Source organism: Schistocerca cancellata, chromosome 9 (assembly GCF_023864275.1).
Source record: "Schistocerca cancellata isolate TAMUIC-IGC-003103 chromosome 9, iqSchCanc2.1, whole genome shotgun sequence".
NCBI classification, from domain to species: Eukaryota; Metazoa; Arthropoda; class Insecta; order Orthoptera; family Acrididae; genus Schistocerca; species Schistocerca cancellata.
The window spans coordinates 221,529,591-221,552,578 of NC_064634.1; the positions used below are offsets into that span (position 1 = coordinate 221,529,591).

General features: G+C 42.1%; 1 protein-coding gene across 1 annotated transcript in view; it reads left to right on the forward strand.

Moving 5' to 3' along the window:
- LOC126100884 (uncharacterized) overlaps nucleotides 1-3,485 on the forward strand; it is a 563,003-nt gene extending 559,518 nt beyond the window's left edge. Inside the window, exon 18 of the mRNA XM_049911552.1 lies at nucleotides 2,319-3,485. Coding sequence (XP_049767509.1) covers nucleotides 2,319-2,607 — 289 coding nt within the window. The 3' untranslated portion in view covers nucleotides 2,608-3,485. The remainder of the gene's footprint in view (nucleotides 1-2,318) is intronic.
- The last annotated feature ends 19,503 nt before the right edge of the window (nucleotides 3,486-22,988 follow it).

The following is a 22,988-nucleotide window of genomic DNA, read 5'->3' on the forward strand; positions in this document are numbered from 1 at the left end:
GTAGACGTAGTATGCTTTTCTTTAACCTTCTGCAATCTTCTCCTCTCTGCTGCCTGAGGAAGGAACTAATAGTTCCAAAAGCTGGGATAGTGTCATGTGCCTTATGTGTGCATTGGCAGTACTAAATATTTCACCACCTGAAGATCAGTACTGTTTAGCAATTCTGTCTCTGATTCCTCGCCACCAGAATAAAATTCAGTCATCAGTTGCGAATATGTTTTTAATACATTTCACCAGTTTCGAAAAACAAGTTTATCATCTTCACAAGTGTAGTACTGGTTTAGCAGATATCATTACTAGTTCATAGAAACATTATATGCCATATTTAAGATGAAACTGAAAGTATGCATAATTGGTACTTTCTATTGTCCTGTGACTAAAACAAGATTTCAGTTTGCAGAGTTGGTGGCAACTTTTGATTAATTTGCATTCAAATATTCTTTGTGCTTATTCTTTTTCAAATTACCTTATGACCAATAGCCTAAGAATTAAGTTTCTTTCACTTACCATCAATGATAAATTGGAAGCATGGGTCATTGTTGTTGACTGATGAGCAAAAAGTTTTATCCCCCCCCCCCCCCTTTTTTAAACCAACCAACCAATCATTGTTGTGAGAAATGTGAAATTGTAAGTGAGCCTGTTGATTTACTGTTTATTATAAAGAGATTGTCTTGCACTTAGTTGCATTGATAGTGTAATGGAGAACTTGAATTATTTGCCATATTCACTGGGCTATAAGACTATTCTCCCTCTCACCCCCTCCCCCAACACACAAAAAAGAGAGAAAATCCATCATTCTAAAAATGCAGGGTCATCTTGCATTCACAGATGAAGCTTTGCTAGTTGAGGTCACATGCAGATTTAATTTGATTATTTCACAAGTGTGCATTGGGATGCAGTGACACCAGCACGGCTGAATGTGGGAGGGTAGTGGTGAGCAGCAGGAAATTTTGTTATGCTGCCAACCGTGGGAATGCATTTTGTGTACCTTGCTTTTACGAACGTCTGACACGTTAAACCTGTAATTTACCTGAATCTAAATGCAATTAGAACTGAACAGATTTACATTTCTACAAGAGAAAAATTAATGCTAAAAAATGTGTTCACACAGAATACGCAGAATGTGCCATAACTGAAATAATAATTTAAATGATGGCATGACAGCATTGTTAATTTTCAAGATCGGCAGCAGTCAATGAAGTACACTGTTAACACAAAATGGTCAGATTTCTGCCAGTTCAGCACTAAGGAGCTGAGATGATAACATGTTACTGTGATTCAGTTTGCTTAACACTGTAAAACAGTAAATTGTAGCAGATGATGGTAGATGCAAACTACAGCCGTGACTCTGTTGAGAAATGTGGACCTAAGAGTTTGCAGTTCGCAATTGATTCACTCAGACAATGTGAAACTAATGTTTAGTTAGCAGCTATTGATGCCGCAGAGGCTAAAAACATTTCCACAGCAAGAGGAAAATTTGGTATCACAGTTTTAAACAATTGTAAGTGGTATCGGATAAGGAATCAGTTACAGATCATCAATTCTACACATCAGTTTTTTTAGGGGACCAAATCAGCAAGATTTCCTGAATTGCAGCAGCAGGCTGTTCAGCATGTGCGCGATAAATTCAATTAAGGCTTCCAGATTACTTGATAGATTTTCTGAATGAAGCTTCTGGAGTTACAGAAATTTTCCAACTGTCTGCATCGTGAAATCCAAAGCAAGTACAAGCCGGTGTGAGACGATGATGAAGAGGGTGGGACTTCCTGCAGCATTGGCAAAAGCATGTATAAGAGTCACACAATCTATCCAATAAAACACAATGACTGTTTACAATAGACAGTGTAATCTTAAGACTTGCCTAAAAAGTTAGTAATGAAACTGTTTACAAATGTGATTAGTAAGGATACATTCAAAATAAAATTTCTCAAAGACCCTCTTAAAAAAAACTGGAGAGAGAGAGAGAGGGGGGGGGGGGGGGGTGTGTCTTGTTGCTTGGTAAAAATGGCATGTTCAGTGAATAAGTAGCTACTAATGGTAGGGTAGCTAACAGAAGCTGGTGGTAAACTGTTCTGATATACTGACAATATTAATGCAGTTGTGTTACATTGATTTGAAAAAAAATGGCAGGCAATGGTTAAATAAATAAATAAGTGACTTTTGGACATATCTAATCATATATGAACCTCCAACCCCTTGTATCTCTTGCTACTCACCCCTCCCGCATGTGCGTGCGTGCGTGTGTGTGTGTGTGTGTGTGTGTGTGTGTGTGTAAAATTGATTGAGTAGAATAACTATTTAAAAATTTTTCTTTCCAGGTCTGTTCTGTCACCTATTCTGCCAGTTGTAACTAAAAGCTATCTTCACGCATACAACTTCATAGCAATTTTTTGTGATCATAGTGTGCAGAGAAAAGTGCGGAGAAACAGTGGTACGCCAACTCCAAGAACTATAGGGCAAAATGTCGCACATGGCTATCGCATGATGAGTTACCAGTTCAATAGTCTGTTAAGGATCCTGAAGAGGATAGACAAGTGTAAAGATGTTAATTTTAATGTGGATGCATATGAAAGTATTACTATTATGAATGCAAAATTGCAGGGGTGAAGATTTAGCGTGACAGTTGTCTGTCTATGATAGAGGCTGAAAGCTGACATACTCCTCTACAGCATTTTAATTGTAAATATATTTTAAATGTGATGATTGTGATGTATACTCAACATAAATTTCAGACAGATGTGAATTTCTGTTATTGTGATTCTTTTTTGTATTTGTTACACCTACATGTCTCAACTTAATATCAGTTTATAGATGTTAAAACCAGGGAAATAATGATGCATGTTTTATTTCACTGTTACATTTTTGAGTCACAAAAGACAGGATATTTCACATCTGCTTAATTGTACCTTTTGCAAGAGTGTTTTGGTAAACAGTAAATAGCTGACCTCCAATTCATGGTCTGAAAATCACTGTGGAGAAGTCAGTGGAAACAAATATGCCTTGAGATATAGAGGTAATATATTTGTGGAATGATATACTATCTTTCGTTTGAAGATCTGGAAATGTTGTTCACAGTTTCCACAAAGGGATAAGTAATTTATTATCCAGACCACTTTCAGAAGATGCCAATTTCCTAAGAAAATGTCCCTCTTCAAATGTTTCTCAACTGACTTCATACAGTTTTGTCTTAGTGATGTGTGACTATTTAAACAGCAGCTTTTATAAATGTGTAGTACTGAATTTAAATTGTGACAACTGATAATGGATTCTTAGAATTAAGAGACAGTATTGAATTTGAAGCTGATACAACAGTCCTCCTAAACTGAGAAGTCTCGTCTGTACAGGATTTGAAGTGTTTTAAACATTTTATGTGTGTGTAATATGTGAAGAAGGATAATTACAGACATTTTAGAAAAGAAAAGTGCCATAGCTAACAGTATTAAAATAAAAGTACAAATTATTTTATAATGCCTTAAGAGATATTTTACTGCATAATAAAATAAAAAGTAAATTATTTTCTGGTATACGATTTTTTTGTTTGTGCTCTCCAACAAATTCCCACTCACAGAACCACAACTTCTTCAAAAAAAATTATAAACTTTTTCTTCTTTGCAAAAGATGAAACAGATAGAACTTGTAATCATGTGGTGTCAATATGCTAGAACAGTGTTAGCATTTTTCCTGTATTATCATGCTGCAGTGGAGCGCACATTATCAGTTATGTCATGAAAGCACCAACACCACTGGGTGATGGATGTTTTGATTTACAACAGATGATCATTTGTCTTCAAAAGAAAACAATATGTAGATTTAGGAATGAAATTCATGTGTATCACAAACTAGGTCTTACATTAATTAAATGGCATTTATCATTTTTACTGCATGTTGTCCGACAGGGTATCCTAACCACCACATTAAACAGCATAGAGCTCAGCTAATGGTATAGGTAGATAGGTGTTATTACCTAGTCTATAATAAAATGAATATTCCAAGTTGATTTACCGAGACAATGCTGGAAGCAAGCACTTGCACTCTACTCTTCTCTCTCTCTCTCTCTCTCTCTCTCTCTCTATCTATCTATCTATCTATCTATCTATCTATCTATGAACAATGGGTGCTGGTTATGCTTTGGACCCAACTATGTTTTAAGTTGAATATTATTATTCTGTCAGGTGTAATTTTTTTTACAACATTTCAAAGACAAACTCAGTTGGCTTCCTCAGGAGCTGTAAACTGTTTTCTCCGTGCTTCAGTCAGATTGTGAAATATTAATGGTGCCTCACTGCTATTTATAATAGAGTTCTGTACTTCTTATGCTCATTTGTTTTTCAGAGGCTACACTTTTCTTTCATGAAACGCAGTCTCAGTGTTTCCAGCTTGAGTGTATGAGATTGCAAGTTAGTAAACTAAGTGCTGGAACCCAGACATTGTTTAAACTTAAACATTTGTCCCAGTTTATTAGATCTTTTCTGACACCTTTATTTTGATAGTTTCCTCAAGTATGCTGTCCTGTAAACATGTGGTTTGCATTTCAGTATTGGTATCATCATATTTCATAGAATGATTATATTTGAGTTAGTGCTCAGTGACTTAGCTTGTCCATTATTGCCTGTTGCGGGTGAGCGTATACATTCTGCACTTAGAAGCAAACTCATTAGAATCCGCCAAGTTCAGACCAATGTGTTTTCTCTCGATACTTGGACATACATGTATACGTGTATGAGGGAATACTTGATGGGTTGCTGGAACTTGAAGAAAAGGATCAGCTACCTTTACTCAACATTTTAGTAAAACAAGGAAGGTGGCTCCATAGGTTACAGGCTATGTAGAAAAATGATGGACGCTCACCTCCTCAGTCTCAGCTCCTTGATTCAGCACCATTTGTCTATCAGAAATTCTGTACTAAAGACTCTTGTCCATAGAGATTGAGAAAACACTGCTGCACAAGAAAAGCCCCACTTATGGATTACAATACCTAAGAATAGTGTTTGCGAGAAATGGGTACTCAATTGACAAATTGAGTGAGTGCTGCAGTCAAAATTAACAACCCCTGAGAAAGAGTAAGATTGAGGCAGAGGAGGAAAAAACTAGAATTACTTACTTACTTACTTACTTACTTTGTGCTGGCCAAATACCTGGAATGATTTGTAGACTCATATGGAAAAATAACATCCAATATATTTTGCTCCAGTCAATTAAGATAATAGCTCTTCTTTCTATTGTTTAACATGATTTAGGTCTCCGGAGTCGGCCTGCTTATCTGGTGGTAATGTGCTCGCCTTCCATGATAGTGGGCCCGGGTTCAATTCTTGGCTGGGTTGGAGATTTTCTCCACTCGCGGAATGGGTGTTGTGTTGTCCTCCTCATGATTTCATCCTCATCACCAACGCACAAGTTGCCCAATGTGGTGTCGACTGAAATAAGAGTTGCACTTGGTGGCCAAACTTCCCCGATTGGGGCCTTCCGGCCAATGATGCCATACAGGCATTCATTCACAGGTCTCCAGAAGCTGGGTGTATACTGCATTCCTCGCAAATTTAGCATGTCTTTCTCGCGTCCGTCGGCCGTCGTAATTTAATATATTATTATTGTTATTATTATTATTTTTTGATTGTTGCCGACTTATGTGGTGGGCCTTAATAAAAATGATATTCCATTTAATTTTGATTTTACGGTTAAATGCTTTCCTGAAGTTCTCCTTTTTAACAATATTAATCTCAAATTATTTGTTACGTTAATGAATGTTAGACTTGCTGCATCTTAAAACATGAGCATACAAGCTGAACAATGTAATAAACTTTTCATATTAATTTCCTCGGCTAGTCAGTTCACTTTAAAGCAAAATATCTTTAGTTATTAATTATAATTGCAGCCCACACACGCGCGAGAGTATTTTTCTTACCTCCGTTAACCATTGTATTGTAGTCGGAGTCCTGGCTCTGGCTGTCGGCTACGGTACTGAAAATAAGAAATTTAAAGCTACGTATTTCTGCAACTTCGTGCGGCTGTGGAGAAAAATTAATATTATGTTAATAGGGGGCGAGTATTTCGCTTCCGCTAATTTTCATAAGTTAATATCGCCACGTAATGGCGTCGTTGGCTGCATCGGCCGCTGCGATTGTTGAACTGTAAATTACTTGAATGCAGGTTAATTCAAGGAAGGCGGACATGAAATCGGGATCACCTCTTACAAATTAAAAGTGCACAATAATATTCAATTAATATATTATCTGCTTAACTCATACAAATATGCTTACATTTGTCAGCACTCGAAAGACGTCTGTCTATACACACTCAAGACAAAAGAGGAAGTGAAGACGACTAAAAAAATTAACAAAGGAGCGTATCTTGTCGTCTCTTTAGATCACTTTGTTATATTTCTTTGCATTGCATTTCTTTGCATTTCTCGACAGAGAAATTATTGTTTTACGGCTACGTGAAAAAAATATATTATTAATTTTTAAGTCTTTTCGTAATATGGCACTGGGGACGCTATATTTTGCATGGCCAGACTATTAGAACAACCTAGGAGAAGTGCAAGCAGCATCATCGACATTGACATCGACTAAAGCACCCAAACGGAGCAACTGTTGGCAAACACAGCTTAAATATAATCGTGAAGTGAAATATGAAGGGACCAGTATTGTAGTGAAAACACACAAGTTTCTACGGCGTCATAGTTGAGGAGTCTATCGAAAGGAAGATGTCGGAAAATCTAATAAACGTTACTTAATTTATAAAAATGTCGCTGGGCTTCTCATCCACCAGAGTTGGAAATGTGTATTTCATCAAGTAACAATGAGGTTCTGAAAAACAAACTGGCATCAAATCAAAGGACTTAGCAGATGCCAGGAGTTAAACACTGCTGTAAGTAGTAGTGCATCACCATCAATGTTTCGCATCCCGACTGGGGTCCAGGCAGCAAGTACTCCATACATCACCTACATCTAGAAGTACGTCTTTCTGTTATTATTGAAATATCTGTCACACTCTGTCTTGCCTTAGCCAATTTCCTTGGACTCCAAAACACATCAGCTTTGTCGTTGGCAGCAGGTAGGCTCTACCTGTGGATGGGAACCTTTAACTGGCTGGAATGTTATCTGCAGCCCGTCAGGCAGCAAGTTCATCCACAAGGGCAAGCAATTAAAACCTGGAATTCCTTGCCATTATCAAGCCCCTTAGTTCTCATCTAATATTATTCTCAATAAGTTGACTAAAAAGTCCGGAAATTATGAAGATGAGAGATTGGAAGAAGAGAGAGGGGAAGAGAAGCAAAACTGCACAGCATCTACTTCTACGTCTTCTGCAGTACTTTCTTCATCATCGTCTGAAGAATCAGATAAGACATTTTCAAGTTCAGATGAAATTGAAGATGGTGGTGAGGCTTTAGAACATACTTCTGAGAGCAGTTAATTGGAGAACGCTGCAATGCAAGGTACCAGAAATTTCATTACTGAAAAATTAGCTGCTGCCTTGGATAGGTGCCAGCTGAGTGTAAGAGATTCTGTATACCGGGTGATCAAAAAGTCAATATGAATTTGAAAACTGAATAAATCACAGAATAATGTAGATAGAGAGGTACAAATTGACACAATGCTTGGAATTACATGGGGTTTTATTAGAACCAAAAAAATACAAACGTTCAAAAAATGTCCGAGAGATGGCGCTTCATCTGACCAGAATAGCAATAATTAGCATAACAAAGTAAGACAAAGCAAAGATGATGTTCTTTACAGGAAATACTCAATATGTCCATCATTCCTCAACAATAGCTGTAGTCGAGGAATAATGTGAACAGCACTGTAAAGCATGTCCGGAGTTATGGTGAGGCATTGGCATCGGATGTTGTTTTTCAGCATCCCTAGAGATGTCGGTCGATCACGATACACTTGCGACTTCAGGTAACCCCAAAGCCAATAATCGCACGGACTGAGGTCTGGGGACCTGGGAGGCCAAGCATGATGAAAGTGGCAGCTGAGCACACGATCATCACCAAACAATGCGCGCAAGAGATCTTTGACATTTTTACCTCTCTATCTACATTATTCCGTGGTTTATTAAGTTTTCAAATTTATATTGACTTTTTGGTCACCCGCTACATTCTTCTGGTGACAGCAGAAGCACTTGGTTACATTACTGAAAAGATCCGCATTAATAAATCTTCTACTCATAGAACAAGACCGAACAGGAGTACAGTCTGAAACAATAAAATCAGTGTTCAAAAAGTAATGATATTGCTGCAGTTCTTACTGTCAATTGATATGGGAAACTCTCACCAGCATTAAATGTCAAGGACCAAATATAAAAAAGACTTCCAATCATTGCTACATTTGTGGTCAGTAAATGGTTCATCGATATTCAAAAAGTACAAAACACTTCTGGTAAAAAGGAAACGAACACAGTTTGGAATGCAATAACATGTTGCCTCTTAACATTAGGCTTCTTAATTGGGCATGCATCTTACTTGAGCTTGAATTGGACAGGGAGTTGTTTTATTTCCCATATCATCATCACATATATGAACTTACTTTAAAATATGTAATTGAATGTGAAGTCCATAGTGTAACAAGCAGCCCTAGTATACGAGTTTTTAAACACCTGAGAGAGAAAACTGGAGAAGTATAAATGTCAGTAGCTTTCACACTGGCAGAAAAGATTGTGCATTTGTTTTTTAATGAGTCAGAAATTAAGGTGTTAGACTCTGTGAAAGTGATGTAGATAAACCAACAGTAAGAGGTGATTACCATGGACTCATAGAGCTTTGTGTAATATTTTTAGGAGCAGACTTCAGAAAAAAACTGAAAATATATCCTCTTAGAGTATTGCGTCAAGCAAGAGGAGTGGCAAGAGCAATTTATTGCTTGAAATGTTGTTGCTAATATTACAGTTTGAAGTATCCATTGAAAATAAAAATGCATTGGGAGACTTGTCTCTTTTTGTTGTGTTTGTCAAACCATAGCTTTAGTGCCGTGAGATGTAAAAGCTCCTCAAGCGGATCTCTGCTTCTTAAAAGATCTGAAATCATATATTCCACAATTTTAAAAGCAGCTATAAGGAAATTTAGTCATCATTTGTGGTATTAACAGAACAGTTCTCTCTCTCGTTGCTCTCTGATGATAAAGTAGGTTTACAAACCAGAATCAAAATGGTATCAAAAGTGATCAGAGAGAACCTGGAAACAGAGAAGATATATATTAACAATGTAGAAAAAGAGAGATTGCTACCCACCATAAAGAGGACAAGTCAAGTCGCAGACAGGCACAATTAAAAGACACTCACATATAGCGTTCGGTCACAGTCTTCATCAGTAAAAACACACACACACACACACACACACACACACACACACACACACACACACACACACACCAAGCAAGCAAGCACACCTCATGCACACAACGACCAGCAACTCCAACATCTTGGGTGGTAAGTAGCAATCTATGGAGAATAATTGGATGGACCATTATATGGTAAGTTTAATATTGTTATGATTATAATTTGGTTTTGGTTTCAGTTCATTAATTTAAATCGCCTAGTTCACTGTCATCTTCATTTCAGAGAAAACATTAGGCAACTTCTTGTCAAGCAAGAGCAAAGATCTCTTTTTCTTGCCTGAAGATTACGGATGCTAGCTTTATTCAAGAATGCCCTTCGACATGGGCGAGCAGAACTTCAAAATTAGTTGCTAAAATGATAGTAAAGGAGTTAAAAGCCAGCAATTTCTCTTATGAAATGTGCGTTAAAATGAATGCAAGATTTTCACAGATGATTGACCACAGATGAGGAGTGAAAGGAATTTGTATTGCTTTGTATTCAAGAACATCACAGACTGTACCCAGAATGCAGGCAAGAAACACTGTAAAGAAAATTTTCTCAAGAATACTAAATGCACCCTAAAAAGCAAAAAGATATTTAATTTTCATTTTACCCAGTCATCAATACTTTTACGACTAACTAAAATTGCCAATATTAAAATTGGTCACGCTAGTTGGCACAGATTACTATCATCCTGCTGAGATGATTCCCCCACCCCAGCGTAAGTCTAACCAAATGGGAAACATTTAAGGGGTGGGTATAAAATTATCAGAAAAAAAATTTGAGGGCAAAATATATGTTGTGGCACCGAAGTGTTGTACACTCAAGTCTTCATGACTTCATCGTCGTCATCATCATCATCATCATCATCATCTTCTTCTTCTTCTTCTTCTTCTTCTTCTTCTTCTTCTTCTTCTTCTTCTTCTTCACCACACTAGAAGTCCCTGTTGTTATGTGCCTCAGGGCTATGGTAAGGCCTCACACAGAAGATTTGAATGGTATCTCTGCACTTTTGTCTCGTTGATACAGAGCTTTCTACCAGGTGGTTATAATTAAAGTTCAGCTACTTACAGAGGTGCAATATGGGCTGTAATTATTGGCAGTGAAACTTGGTAGGTATACTAATGTGTAATGCAGAACCGATTTATGATGGAAAAAAAAGAAAAATTGGTTCCAGTTTGGGCCATCAGGTGCAAATCTGGTGCTGTACAACATCTTGTTGTTGCCATTGGTCCTCATATTGAACAAATGGTGAAAGCAGTGGTTAATAATAAAATCAACAAAGTGGTTTCTGACTTGTTTGACTTTTTCTGCCCATGTTCCATTCCTAATCCATTATATATGGAAACATTTCTGTAGGTCTTTCGTGCATTCACAGCACCACATTTGCATCTTATGGCCAAAATTGGAACTAATTTTTTTCCATCATAAATGGCTCTGCTTTAACACATTAGACACTCTACCAAGTTTTGCTGCCACCCGATGAACACAGCCTGCAGTGGACCTCGGCGAGTAATTGCACTTAAATTATAACCACACAGTACTTCATACACAGTGTTTGACAAGTGACATAGAATTCGATATGAGCTAAAATAACATTTTTATGATTTTTCCCATAGCCTGACCTTGCACACAGGCTTAAAAGTCCATACTATGCTGCCTGGGTTGTCAGTTACAGGGCAGTTTCTGGCATCATAACGTTTCTGGTACTTATGCTGGCCTCCAAGGTGTCCCATCTCTTATGTTTCCTCAGTTCTTGTGATGAGATGTTTTTGAAAGTAATCCTCAAATGTCATCAAGCTGATAGAGAAACAAGGTATCCACTGTTGTTGCAGCCTCTTGGCTATGGATCAAGAAAATAGTGTGAAACTTGTAATATCTTGCTTTGCTGTTTTTTATGCAAATGTGGTGGACAGTAGCTTCAGCAGTTGTTCCAAGCTTTGTGATGGCATAGTGGATGAGGTAGACAGGGCATTTATTCCTATTTGTGACCTGATAATGTCAGTTTAGACACGCTGAAACGGAACAATTGGAGGAGGAAACGGTAGTCTTGTAACGTTGTACAGGCACAATGTCAGGAGTAACACCAACGAAATTTTATTCCGTTTCCATTTGAAGAGATTCACAATAACACTGAATGAAGCATAGAATGGTACAAACGTCTCGTAACTATAGAACACATAAATATACAATCCTTTAGGTGAGCATACAATAAGTAAGGAAGCATAAGTGACACTGAGGGCCCAGTGTGCTGTGCATGTATTGGGTTGTTGTGCACATGGCATAGTGCTTACTTGATGACACACTGTCCAGGTTGCGATGCGACCTTTCTAGACCGACCGTGGAGGCACTTGTATCGTGTGCTGTTCGATTACACGCGCTCACACTATAGGGTTACAACATTCCTTCCCCCTGGGGAAAAGCGCTCCATGTCTTCAGTTGTCATCTACTGAAGAAGGTGTCCTGCTGGCACAGGAGAGTGTGTGTGAAGTGGCACGAGGCAGACCAGCACAGTGCCCACTCCCCCCCCATGAGAGGCCATAAGGGAGCACTGGTGATGACAATGCTATATCCTTGTCAATATCCAGACAAGCAGTCTGCAAATGGAGGCAGCAGAGAAGATGGTAACAGGGAGTGCAGGGATAGAGGTGCTACAGTACTGACTACTCTGCTGGTGGCAGCAGTACCCAGAGTGAAGATAGTGCAGGAGCTGGAGGATGCAAGGACCATGCCATGGGAGAGTGCTGTATCCTTGTCAATATTTAGACAGACACTCTGTGATGGAGGCAGCAGAGAAGATGGCAACAGGGGCTGCAGAGATAGAGACGGCCTGGCACTGGCTACTCTGCCCGGTGGCGGCAGTACCCAGAGTGAAAATGGTGCAGGAGCTGGAGAATGCATGGACCACGGCGTGAGGGGCTTGTGTGGATGGTGGAGGCTGTCATTGGGGGTGGAGGGCTCTCTGGTGCATGTTCGGTGTCGCATATACTGAGCTGGTCATACTGCCATGGTACCAAGACATCAGAAGTGTGCACAGCACAAAGGCAATGGCCTTGACAGCAGGTGTCCACTTAGGGTGCTGGCCAAACCTAAGGGCTCAGACAGCGGGACCCGAATCAAATTGCTATGAGGTGGACATCAGTGGGTGGCCAGGAGTCAGCCAGATAGATAAAACAGCATATGGGGCTGGTGACTGTGAAGCAGCCTCGCCAGGCTATGGTTGCCAACTGGAGTGAACCTATAGGAACTCCAGAACTTGTTGAGGGCTTCCTCAAGAGAGGATTGAGTGATGTACTTTTTCATGTGGGTTTTGAACGTATGGACCAGTCGCTCTGCTTCTCCATTAGACTGAGGATGAAAGGGAGGGTCTGTAACATGCAAAATACCAGTCTTCGTACAAAAATCTTCAAATTCTTGAGACACACAAACAATGGGCCTTTGTCTGTCCGAGTGTATAAGGCAATACTTCTTATGAAAAAAAATCTTTAAGAGGACCATCACTGTAGCTGCATGGACAAACAAACCACATAGGGAAATTTTGAGAATGCATCAAATAATACAAGCCAATAGGAGTTAAGAAACAGACTTGCAAAACTAGCATGAATATACTCGCAAGGGCACTGGGTGGTGGGCCACAGAGGAAGAGAGGCAGTGCACTGTGAGCAGGCTGTCACAACATGCATGATCTCATTTGCAATACACAGCCCAAATGTGTGGCGGCAGGACAGAAATTTTGCACTAGAAAGGCCCCAGTGATCCAGGTATATAAGGCATATGACTTCCATTCGTAATGCAAATGGGATCACAACCTTGGGTTCCGAGTCTTCAGTAGTCAGCAGCAACACATCATCAATAACTAAGAGGCTGTGGCAGAGAGCATAATAATGATGCTCGGCCCAGTGGATCTGAGAGTTGGTAATGGGGAAAACCATCCACTGTGTTTTGGTCCTCAACATTTAAATGAAACACAGCACCTCATCCCAATCAAAAGCTAGACTGGGACCAAATGGCATTTAAGAAAGAGCTCCCGCATTAGCTTGTTGTGTTGTGGGATGGAAATGAATCTCAAAGTTATGGCGTGACAAAAACAGAGCTTTGCCTTGCAGGCGATGGGCTGCTTTGTCCAGTAATGATGGTGAAAGATTGAAAGAAAAGCCAGAGGTTTAGGATCAGTAATCAAATGAAACTTAGAACTGTATAGGGAAACATGAAATTTTTTGAGTGTGTACACTATAGGAAGGTTTTCTTTTTCTATATGTGAGTAGCACTGTTGCACCTGATTCAGAGTTTTGGAAGTGTATGCAACAGGTCGTTCAGAACCGGCCGCATTTATGTGCCCAAGAATGCCCCCAAAGCTATACTGGAAAGCATGTGTGGCCAAAACAATGTGTTGACCTAGTTGGAAGGTTATCAGGCAAGGTGCTGAGTGTAATTTTGATCGTAATAGGGTTAAAGCACATTCACAGGTGGGTGACCAGTGAAAAGGAACATCTTTACATAAGAGAACCTGAAGTGGCTGAGGCCATTGTGGCTGCACCTGGAAGAAATTTATGACAGTATGCAATCTTTCTGTGAAAGGCTTGTAACCCTTTGACATTGGTAGGATGCGGCAAAGCAGTAATTGCATCAATGTGCTGGCATAAAGACTTAACGCCATCATGCAGGATCAAAATAAGATAGATGATAGATGGCTGACACAATTGTAATTTGTCGAAGTTGATTTCAAAACTGCGAACTGTAGCACCTTGAACAAGGCACAAAGTTTCTGCAACAAAAGTTCATCTGTTGAGAAACCTAAGACCACAATACCACCAGGTGGTCAATGCAGCCCACAGAGATCAGGAGTTGCTCCAAAAATCATTAGAAAATGGCAGGGGGGGCTAGCCATGTTGAATGGCTGGTGCTGGTGTTGACGTAATGCAAAGGGGATATTCACTGTGAGGATACGTTTGGTATCATAATCTGGAAGCAGTTGTAAATAGAATTTGAACAAGTCTGTTTTGAAAACATCTTAAAGCCATGCTAAGAGTTCATTCTGTCAGGGTAAGGGATGGCTATCAATAGTGTACAGTGAATTTACAGACATTCATCACAGAGCTGTTAGATTTTTTGATGGTACAGTGGAATAGACCATTCACTAGAGGAGACTGATCCTATACCAGATGCGCTTAATAAGAAATAGAGAAACCAAAAATTTGGAAAACGTCTAACCCAAATAAGTTTTCAGTGTTGGCATCATCCACTACTGGGGAGGTCAAAGGCCAGCCAACTACTTTCAACACTACAGAAGTAGAAAGTCCCAATATTAGCATTTTTTGTTTGTTGGTGCAACTCTGCAGCCAGTGAGGTATGAGACAATGCTGGTGATTCAGGATCCAGTTAGGTTTGAAAATTTAACAAAGACACTGCTGCACCCATATCCACTTGCATTCTTAACATCCTGTGCATCAGATGCACTTAAATATAGAGTTTGTTTGGGGCTACCATCACTTGGGAAATACTGTCCACATCCATGTTCATGTCTGATGAGGGCATGATGGATGACGAGCATGTGGCTGCTGTTGCGAAGCTAACTGCTGCTGCTACTGCTTAGTACAGCACTGCTCCACGTAGATGGAGCTCGGAGGCCACGCAGTTCTTTTTTCGAGATCTGAACACTATATCATCATTAATGACATGACCCAAAATTGCTGTTTGTTGAGCGACAAAGAGGCACTCTCCTGAAAAAAGGCAATCTCCTGAAATCAGATGAAGATACACATCAGGGACACATGTCAGCACAGTCACCAAGCACCTTAGATGATCAAATGTTGTTAGGAAAATGTCATGCAGATAGCATGGACATATTGTCCATTTAAGACATTCAAGCAGGTTAAGGTTGTGCATAACACAAGTGTTGCACACACCTAACAGCATATAACTTTGGTGTTGTTAGAGAAATTCAGGTGTTACAAACACAGTCTTTTCCCAGTTAACGTCATTGACCTCAATATGTCGTTAGCTAGTTGGTATATCCTTCATATAGTCCAAACTTTCTTCAAAGGGCATAAATCATTTTTGGTGATTTTGTTCATCCACACAAACATCATGTGCCATCTTTCCTCTTTTCTTTTCCTTCTAAATAGCCAACATTCACCGACATTGTTCCTCGATGGACTGCGGATACTGATAACTAGTGAAGAGAGATCTCTGTGTCTGTGTGTGATAGTTATGAGCCTGATCTATTGCACTTGACTAGAGCTTTACAGTTAAACTTGAGTGCCCAGACTGTTGACAAGGTCACATTCCATTGATGACAGTGAGATGTATGCGTCTTAAGTGTCTAAAGGCCACTTGCTAGCTGCAACGATAGAAACATTGTTTTAGGAATAATAAATTTAAAAATTAAATTTAGATTTTTGGGAACTGAGATAGCAGCATTTACCTGCTCAAGATCATAGGTTGCATGTAGAACAGGACAGTTGGTTATCATGGCAGTACTGGGCAGTGGGACTCAAGTCGAGGATGATTGACTGAGTTACAAACTGCAAAAGTTTGTACATTTCTTTAAACAACTACCTTTGAAATCATTAAAAACCACAATTATCTCAACAGATTGCTCATTAGAGCACTTCAGTAAAACACTGTGTTGCCACAAAATATCTCATAAAGAGAAACCACATTAAAAATGCTTCAACAGCTGTAAAAACCAAGTTCAATTGCAATTTAACTCAACTTCTTAATACCTGAAAAGCAGGTTAACAGCTGTAAAAACACCACGCTTAAAAACAAAAGCTTAATGCCATTAAAACTAATATTTAAACAGAACTTCAGAATGATTACAGAAACTGACATTTGTGTTTTATAATCTTAAAAAAATTTAAGAAAGGTAGCTTTCCCTGTTTCCACCGCTGAAGGAAAAAATGCCTCATATGTCAGTCATACAGATTGGAAGTGGGAGGTGTTCCTTACTACTATAAATAAAAAACTGAATATATTAATGTATGGTGTTACGATTCTTACTCCAAAAACAAGCTTCTCACCAGCAGTAACAATGTACCATGGTAGTATACAGTCACTACTGATATACGGAATAATGTTTTGTGGGAATCTCACAATTTAAAAAAGTATATCAATGTTATTATCAATCCCTTTGATGGGGTTGCCAGTTACTACTGTAATTGTAAATTACTTGTGTTTGCCCTTGTCCTATGCAATGTGTACAAATACTGAACTAAAACTAATTATTGGAATAAATAAATGAACTTTCATTGTTTTGGGTTTGGATGCCAGACAATCTTGCTCTAACAAGGCTGCTATCAAACATCCACTGGGTTCTATTATGCATATGGGCTGGTTACACCACAATCTTGGTGGAATAATCAACCATCATCCATGCATATAGTTCACAACAGAATTAAACATTACTCAAAAGTTTACCTAAAATAGTTCAGTATTTTGACGATACGTTAACAGCACTTATGCCTCCCTTGCGTTGCTGACAGCTTAAATATTCCAGAAACCTCTTTCAAAATGTATAAGTTTATAACAGCATGTAATAAATCCAAATCATTACACATTGGGTCACTGTGAATTTATTCTAAAAATCATTTTAAACAATAACTGACTACTAAGGGATAGTTTATCTAAAAAGTGCTGTAACTGCGACCGAAACGGTCACTGGGTTGTCATGACAGGATGCGTGGTAGGATCCACGGAGCAGCCCACGAACAACAACACAAACGGGAGAGGATGGACATGACCAACGAAGGACCTAACAAACAACAACAAGATCAAAACAACAGAATAACAAAAAACCACGTCCACTCGTACACAGAACAAGAAAGTAAAGACGCTGTCTAAGGCAAGGCGATATGTCCAGAGACGCACGCAAGATTAGACTGGCTGGCTGAGCGAGAGGCAGGCACTTAAATACCTGATAGGTGGCGCCGCTATTGTCCGCTGAGACCACGTGTTCCACTGTGGCGCCCTCACACTAATGTAGGCCAGGAGGCGCACGCCACCATGGTTTACGGTGCCTCTAGGAGTCTTCGACCTCCATGCCATCTGGCACTGATTCAAATTCCACAGTGCATGGTACCAGATCCCTCCCCCCTGAAACTTGTGCATAGGGGCAGAAACGCCCCAGATGGTGCTGAGGTGGGCGGCAGTGGGAAGAAGAGCCGGGCTCATCAACCACTGTTGGTGGGAAGGAAGGGACACCCGAGGTATCCAGGGGCGGTGGCTTGAGGACCACATCTGTACCTGAAGGAGGTAGGGGAGAAGGCGGCGGTGAGAGTCCTGCGGGGGCACGTGGGCGAAGCTGATTATGATGGCGGGGCTCCAACCCTTTCGATGTCACATGCCACCCATGGGCCACGAAGACCATGGCGGGCGTTCGATCCGTCTTGTGCCCATACTCACGGGCCCACACGGTCGTGCCAGGGGCATAATGCTGCGATGGCCGGGAGTGGGAGCAGGAGGGGGATGGTATCAGCAAGTGGAGCAGGGTCTGCGGCTGTTGGCATGAAGGAGCTCCGTCGGACTGTGTCCGTCAATTGGCGTAGTGCGATAGATGCTCATAAATAGGGTGAGGGCTGATGTGGTTGGAGATGTGTTGACTGCCTTTGTCAACTGTTGTTTGAAAGTGCGGACAAGCCTCTCTGCCATGCCATTGAATGAAGGGTTGAAAGGGGGGCTGACAGAAGACAGGACGCAGTGAATTGGGGGCCATTATCGGAGACCAACGTGTGTGGCAGGCCCTCAATGGCGAAAACCTGGGACAGGGCCATGAGTGTAGCCTCCGTGGTGGTGGATGCCATGAGGACGACATATGAGTATTTGGAGTAGGCATCAAAGATAAGTAACCACATGGACCCCAAAAACGGGCCCACAAAATCAATATGGATGGTATCAAAGGGCCGGCGAGGCACAGGCCAGGGTGCAAACGACTGGGGGGGCTTGCCTGGTGATGCGCACACACAGTGCACTCACAGACCAGGTGTTCAATATCGCCATCGATGCCGGGCCAATACACATGCCGGTGAGCCAAAACTTTCATACGGGACATACCCCAGTGCCCACAGTGTAACAAACTGTGCACACGAAGCCGCAAATCTGGAGGGATGACCACCCGATGGGCATCAGACTCTGTGGCCAACAGGAGGACATTATTGACCATGGAGAGCCTGTGGGACATGTGGCACCAGGAGCTGAAATCGGACTGCATCCGACAAGTAACATAGGAGGGCCACCCATGGACCACGTAGTGGAGAACCTGCTGCAAGATAGGGTCGCAGTGGGTAGCCACGGCAATATGAGCAGCCATGACAGGCAGACTGTCCAGTGCATCCCGGCGTGCGGAATCAGTGTGAAAGCAGAGGACCTCCTGTTGGTCGAAGGCAGGATCGGGGCCTGCTGGGAGATGTGACGAAGTGTTCACGTTAGTATGGCAGGCATGGGCTTATACTGGATGGTGTAAGCGTAATTTTGTAAAAACAACACCCAGCACTGGAGACGTTGAGCTGTCTGCTCTGGAAGGTGAGAGTGGGGTCCGAAAAGCGTAACCAAGGGTTTATGGTCCATCAGGAGGGTGAACTTTGCCCCAAAAAGATGGGTGTGAAAGTTTTGGACGGCGAACACGATCACCAGGACCTCCTTTTCAATCTGGGAGTAGTTCCGTTGCGCTGGAGTCAACGTCTTAGAGGCATAAGCGATGGGCTGTTCAGAGCCATCGGCATCCCGATGCGCAAGTACGGCCCCAATGCTGTGTGCCGAAGCATCAGTCACCACAGCAACCGAGGGGTGGTCCGGATAGAAGGGAGTAAGGCAAGGGGCGGACTGCATCATCGCCTTTAAACGGAGAAAAGCCTGGTCACAGGCAGGAGTCCAATCAAAAGTTATCCTTTGCGATGCAAGTGATTGAGGGGTTGAGCAATGGAGGCAGCCTGGGGCAAGAAATTTAAGTAATAAGCAGTCTTGCCCAGAAACACCTAGAGTCAGATAAGTCCTTGGGACGAGGAAGGGCCTCAATGGCTGCAACATTATGACCTGAAGGGCGAATGCCATCTTTGCTAAGCCAGTGTCCTAAGTATTCCACTTCCGGTTGAAAAAAACAGCACTTGTCCAGCCGACAGCGTAAACCCGCGGATTGCAGAGCGTGAAATAAGGCACTGAGATTTTGCAGAGGTTCCTGGGCGGGAACGCCCGGTGACCAAGATGTCATCTAGATAATTCACGCAGGTGGGGATAGGCTGTGTAAGCTGCTCCTGGAACCACTGGAAAATTGCCAGCGCCTTAGAGACAACAATGGGAAGGTGCTTGTACTTGTTCAAATCGAAAAGTGTGTTGATAAACATGATGTTCTGAGATTTGGTATCCAAGGGTAACTGGTGGTATGCCTCAGCCAGGTCGATCTTTGAAAAATACTCTCCCCCAGCGAACTTGGTGAGAAGGTCTTCCTGTCGGGTAATGGGGTAAGTGTCGACGAAGGACAGAGCATTGACAGTAGCGCTGAAGTCCCCCCCCCACAGCTGAAGGGACCCCTTGGGTTTCTGTATGACCACCAATGGTGTTGCCCATGCACTGTAAGTCACAGGCTCCAGAACGCCAGCAGCTTGGAGCCAATCAAGTTCCTGCTTGACTGCCGGCCATAAGGCCACCAGAAGGGGCCGAGTCCAGAAAAAACGAGGCTGCGCATCTGGCCGAAGGGTGATGTACACCTGAAAACCGGAAGCACATCCGAGATCCGTTGCAAATGACAACTCAAAAGTGGACCACAGATCGACCAGGTCTTGAAAAGGAACAGCCACGTAAACAACCTTAACTTCGTCAGAAATTGAAAAGCCAAACAGTTGAAATCCATCCAGGATGAAAATATTCGAAGCCAACGGATGGTCAACAACAAAGAGGGTAAGGAGGCAGGGGACACGCTTGTACATTGCCTGGACAACGAACTGTCCACGAAGGGAAATGGAACTGCCTCCGTAGGCAACCAAATGGCGAGATGGAGGTGACAACTCAGGAGAGCCCAGCTGAGTATATGTTGCCATATTAATCAGGGAGACGGTGGCCTCAGTGTCGACCTGAAAACTGACATCCTCAGTGAAAAGGCGTGAGGACAAGCTTCCACGCTGACGGGTCATCCTGTGGGACGACCGATTGCAGAGCATGGATGGTATCTTGAGGCTCAGGAGGGTCAGGACCGGAGCTAGTCGAGCGACTACGACAAACCGATCGGATGTGGCCCTCCTTGTTACACAGTGTACAGGTTTTCCAGCGGTGGGGACAATAAGCTTGAGAATGTGCAGTAAAGCACTGTGGGCAAGATGGAAGTGGGCCGTGCGACTGGCGACGAGGGGCGACCAGAGGCACCAATGCCATAGAGACGTCGGACATCGAGGAGCCCCAACAGTGCTGGCCTCTGTCGGCCAGGCCACATCTGCTGCGCAAGGGGGAACCCGCCATGACGCCTCAATCGCCTCCACCTGCGGCCGCGCTGTAAGACGCTTGTTAGCTGCTTGAGGAATTTCAAAGGAGTGGGCAATGCGAAGGATTTCTTCCAATGAGGGGTTATCGAGTTTCAATGCCGCAGTACAGACCTCAGGATCGGGAGCCAGCTGAACCACCACATCTTGGATCAGGGAGTCTGCATACAAAGCCTTACACTGCTGAGTGGTGCACGTAAATTCGCATCGACAGCTGAGACCTTGCAAGTCCGTGACCCAGGAATGATACGAATGACCAGGCTGTTTATGGTACTGGTGGAACTCCAGACGAGAGGCGACCACATGGTAGCGTTGGGAATAATAGTTTGTCAGCAAAAGGCAGAGCTCCTGGAAAGAGACAGCCATAGAATCGGGCAACGGTCCCAACTTGTGGAGAAGAAAGAACGTGTCTTGGGAGGCCCAAGACAAAACAACGACCGCTGCAAGGAGTTGTCCGTGTCTTGAAAATCCGTGAAATGTTGTTTCAGTTGATGTAAATAGGTCTCCCACTCTTCTTTAACGTCATTAAATGGTGGGAACGACGGCAGACGTGGGAACGCATCCGACACCTGAGGACTCGGAAGCTGTTGTAATGCGTCCTGGGCATCGACTTTGTCCGTTAGCAATTGCAGCGTGTGCTGTAAGATGTCTAACTGGAGCTGCTGCTGCTGCATGAGCTGCTGCTGTTGCTCCAGCAGACAGACTAACTTCGCCTCCATGCCAACAACAACCACCGTTTACCTCGATGCCAAAATGTTGTAACTGCGATTGGAATGATCGCATGGTTGATGTGAGGGAAAGTGGGGCAGGACTGACGGAGTGGCCCGCAAACAACAACACAAACAGGAGAGGATGGACACGACCAATGAAGGACCTAATGGACAACAAGATCGAAACAACAGAATCACAAGAAAACCACGTCCACTCAGACCCAGAACAAGAAAGTAAATGTGCTGTCTAAGGCAAGGCGATATGTCCAGAGATGCAAGCAAGATTAGACTGGCTGGCTGAGCGAGAGGCAGGCACTTAAATACATGATCGGGGGTGCCGCTATTGGCCACTGGGACCACGTGTTCCACAAGGCGCCCTCACACTAATGTGGGCCAGGAGGCACACGCTGCCACGGCTTATGGCGTGATGGTGCAGAGACCTCTAGGGGTCTTTGACCTCCATGCCATCTGACACGGATTCAAATTCCACGGTGTGCGGTACCACAAAAAGTAAGTTAAAAGTGTTTCCAGTGAATTAAAACAGTTAAATCACTCCAGCCAGTTTAGGGCAGAATTAGCAAAAATATCAACTTACAGTGCCCGTTTCAAGCAATGTCTTTCTAGGTTCAAGCTAAGCAGATTTACTTGTGGATCCCATGATAACGTACTGTACCCAGAAAAAGCCACAGCTGCACACTCAACACAACACTAGTGAGCCACACCTTCCAAAACACCAAGTGTGTGCTGTGCCAAATAAGACATAGGCTTGCTAACGCACATCGCCTCCAGCACTCTGCAGACAACAATGAACTTTGTTTACAGTGACCTTCCTCCACATGGCTCAAAGCTGCAATGTATCATCATTTGTGCAGAGGAAACATACACCATCTATGCCTGGTGACACATTGACACAGACACAGCCAAACGTGTAACAGCCCCCAACCACCACCTCCGCAGTACACACAACAAAGTACTGTTCAAACATACTTGAAGAGAGGAAATGTTAAACATTCTAAGTACCAAATCTCATATTTGTCAGGGAAATAAGAAAGCAATGTATCTCTTTTTGTATATAGCTTACCGGCATAAAAAAAACTGAGAAGGTATTCCAATGCTGCAGATACTCACTTCAGCATTACAATAAGTGGTTAGTCAGATCAGGAAATAAATAATTGATTGACGAAGTTCTAAGTGCCAATAAGAAAGTTTTTGGTTGAAGTGCCATTAATATTGAAGCTCTGCTTTTTATTTGAGACAATGGCAAGTACTGAAATACACCAATAATACTTTTACTGGTAGAATTGTGGTCAACAAAAACAACTTTCCGTATCTTTTAAATTTCTTGCAAGAGAATAACAAAACATTATGAGAAAAAAATTCGCCATATTGACTTCTGCTTCTTACAACTCCATTCTTGGGGCCAGATGTTGCGAAGTTACCTTAGAACTTCATGTGCTGTTAAGAATAAAATGACAAACTTGTCAATGAGTCTTTCTGT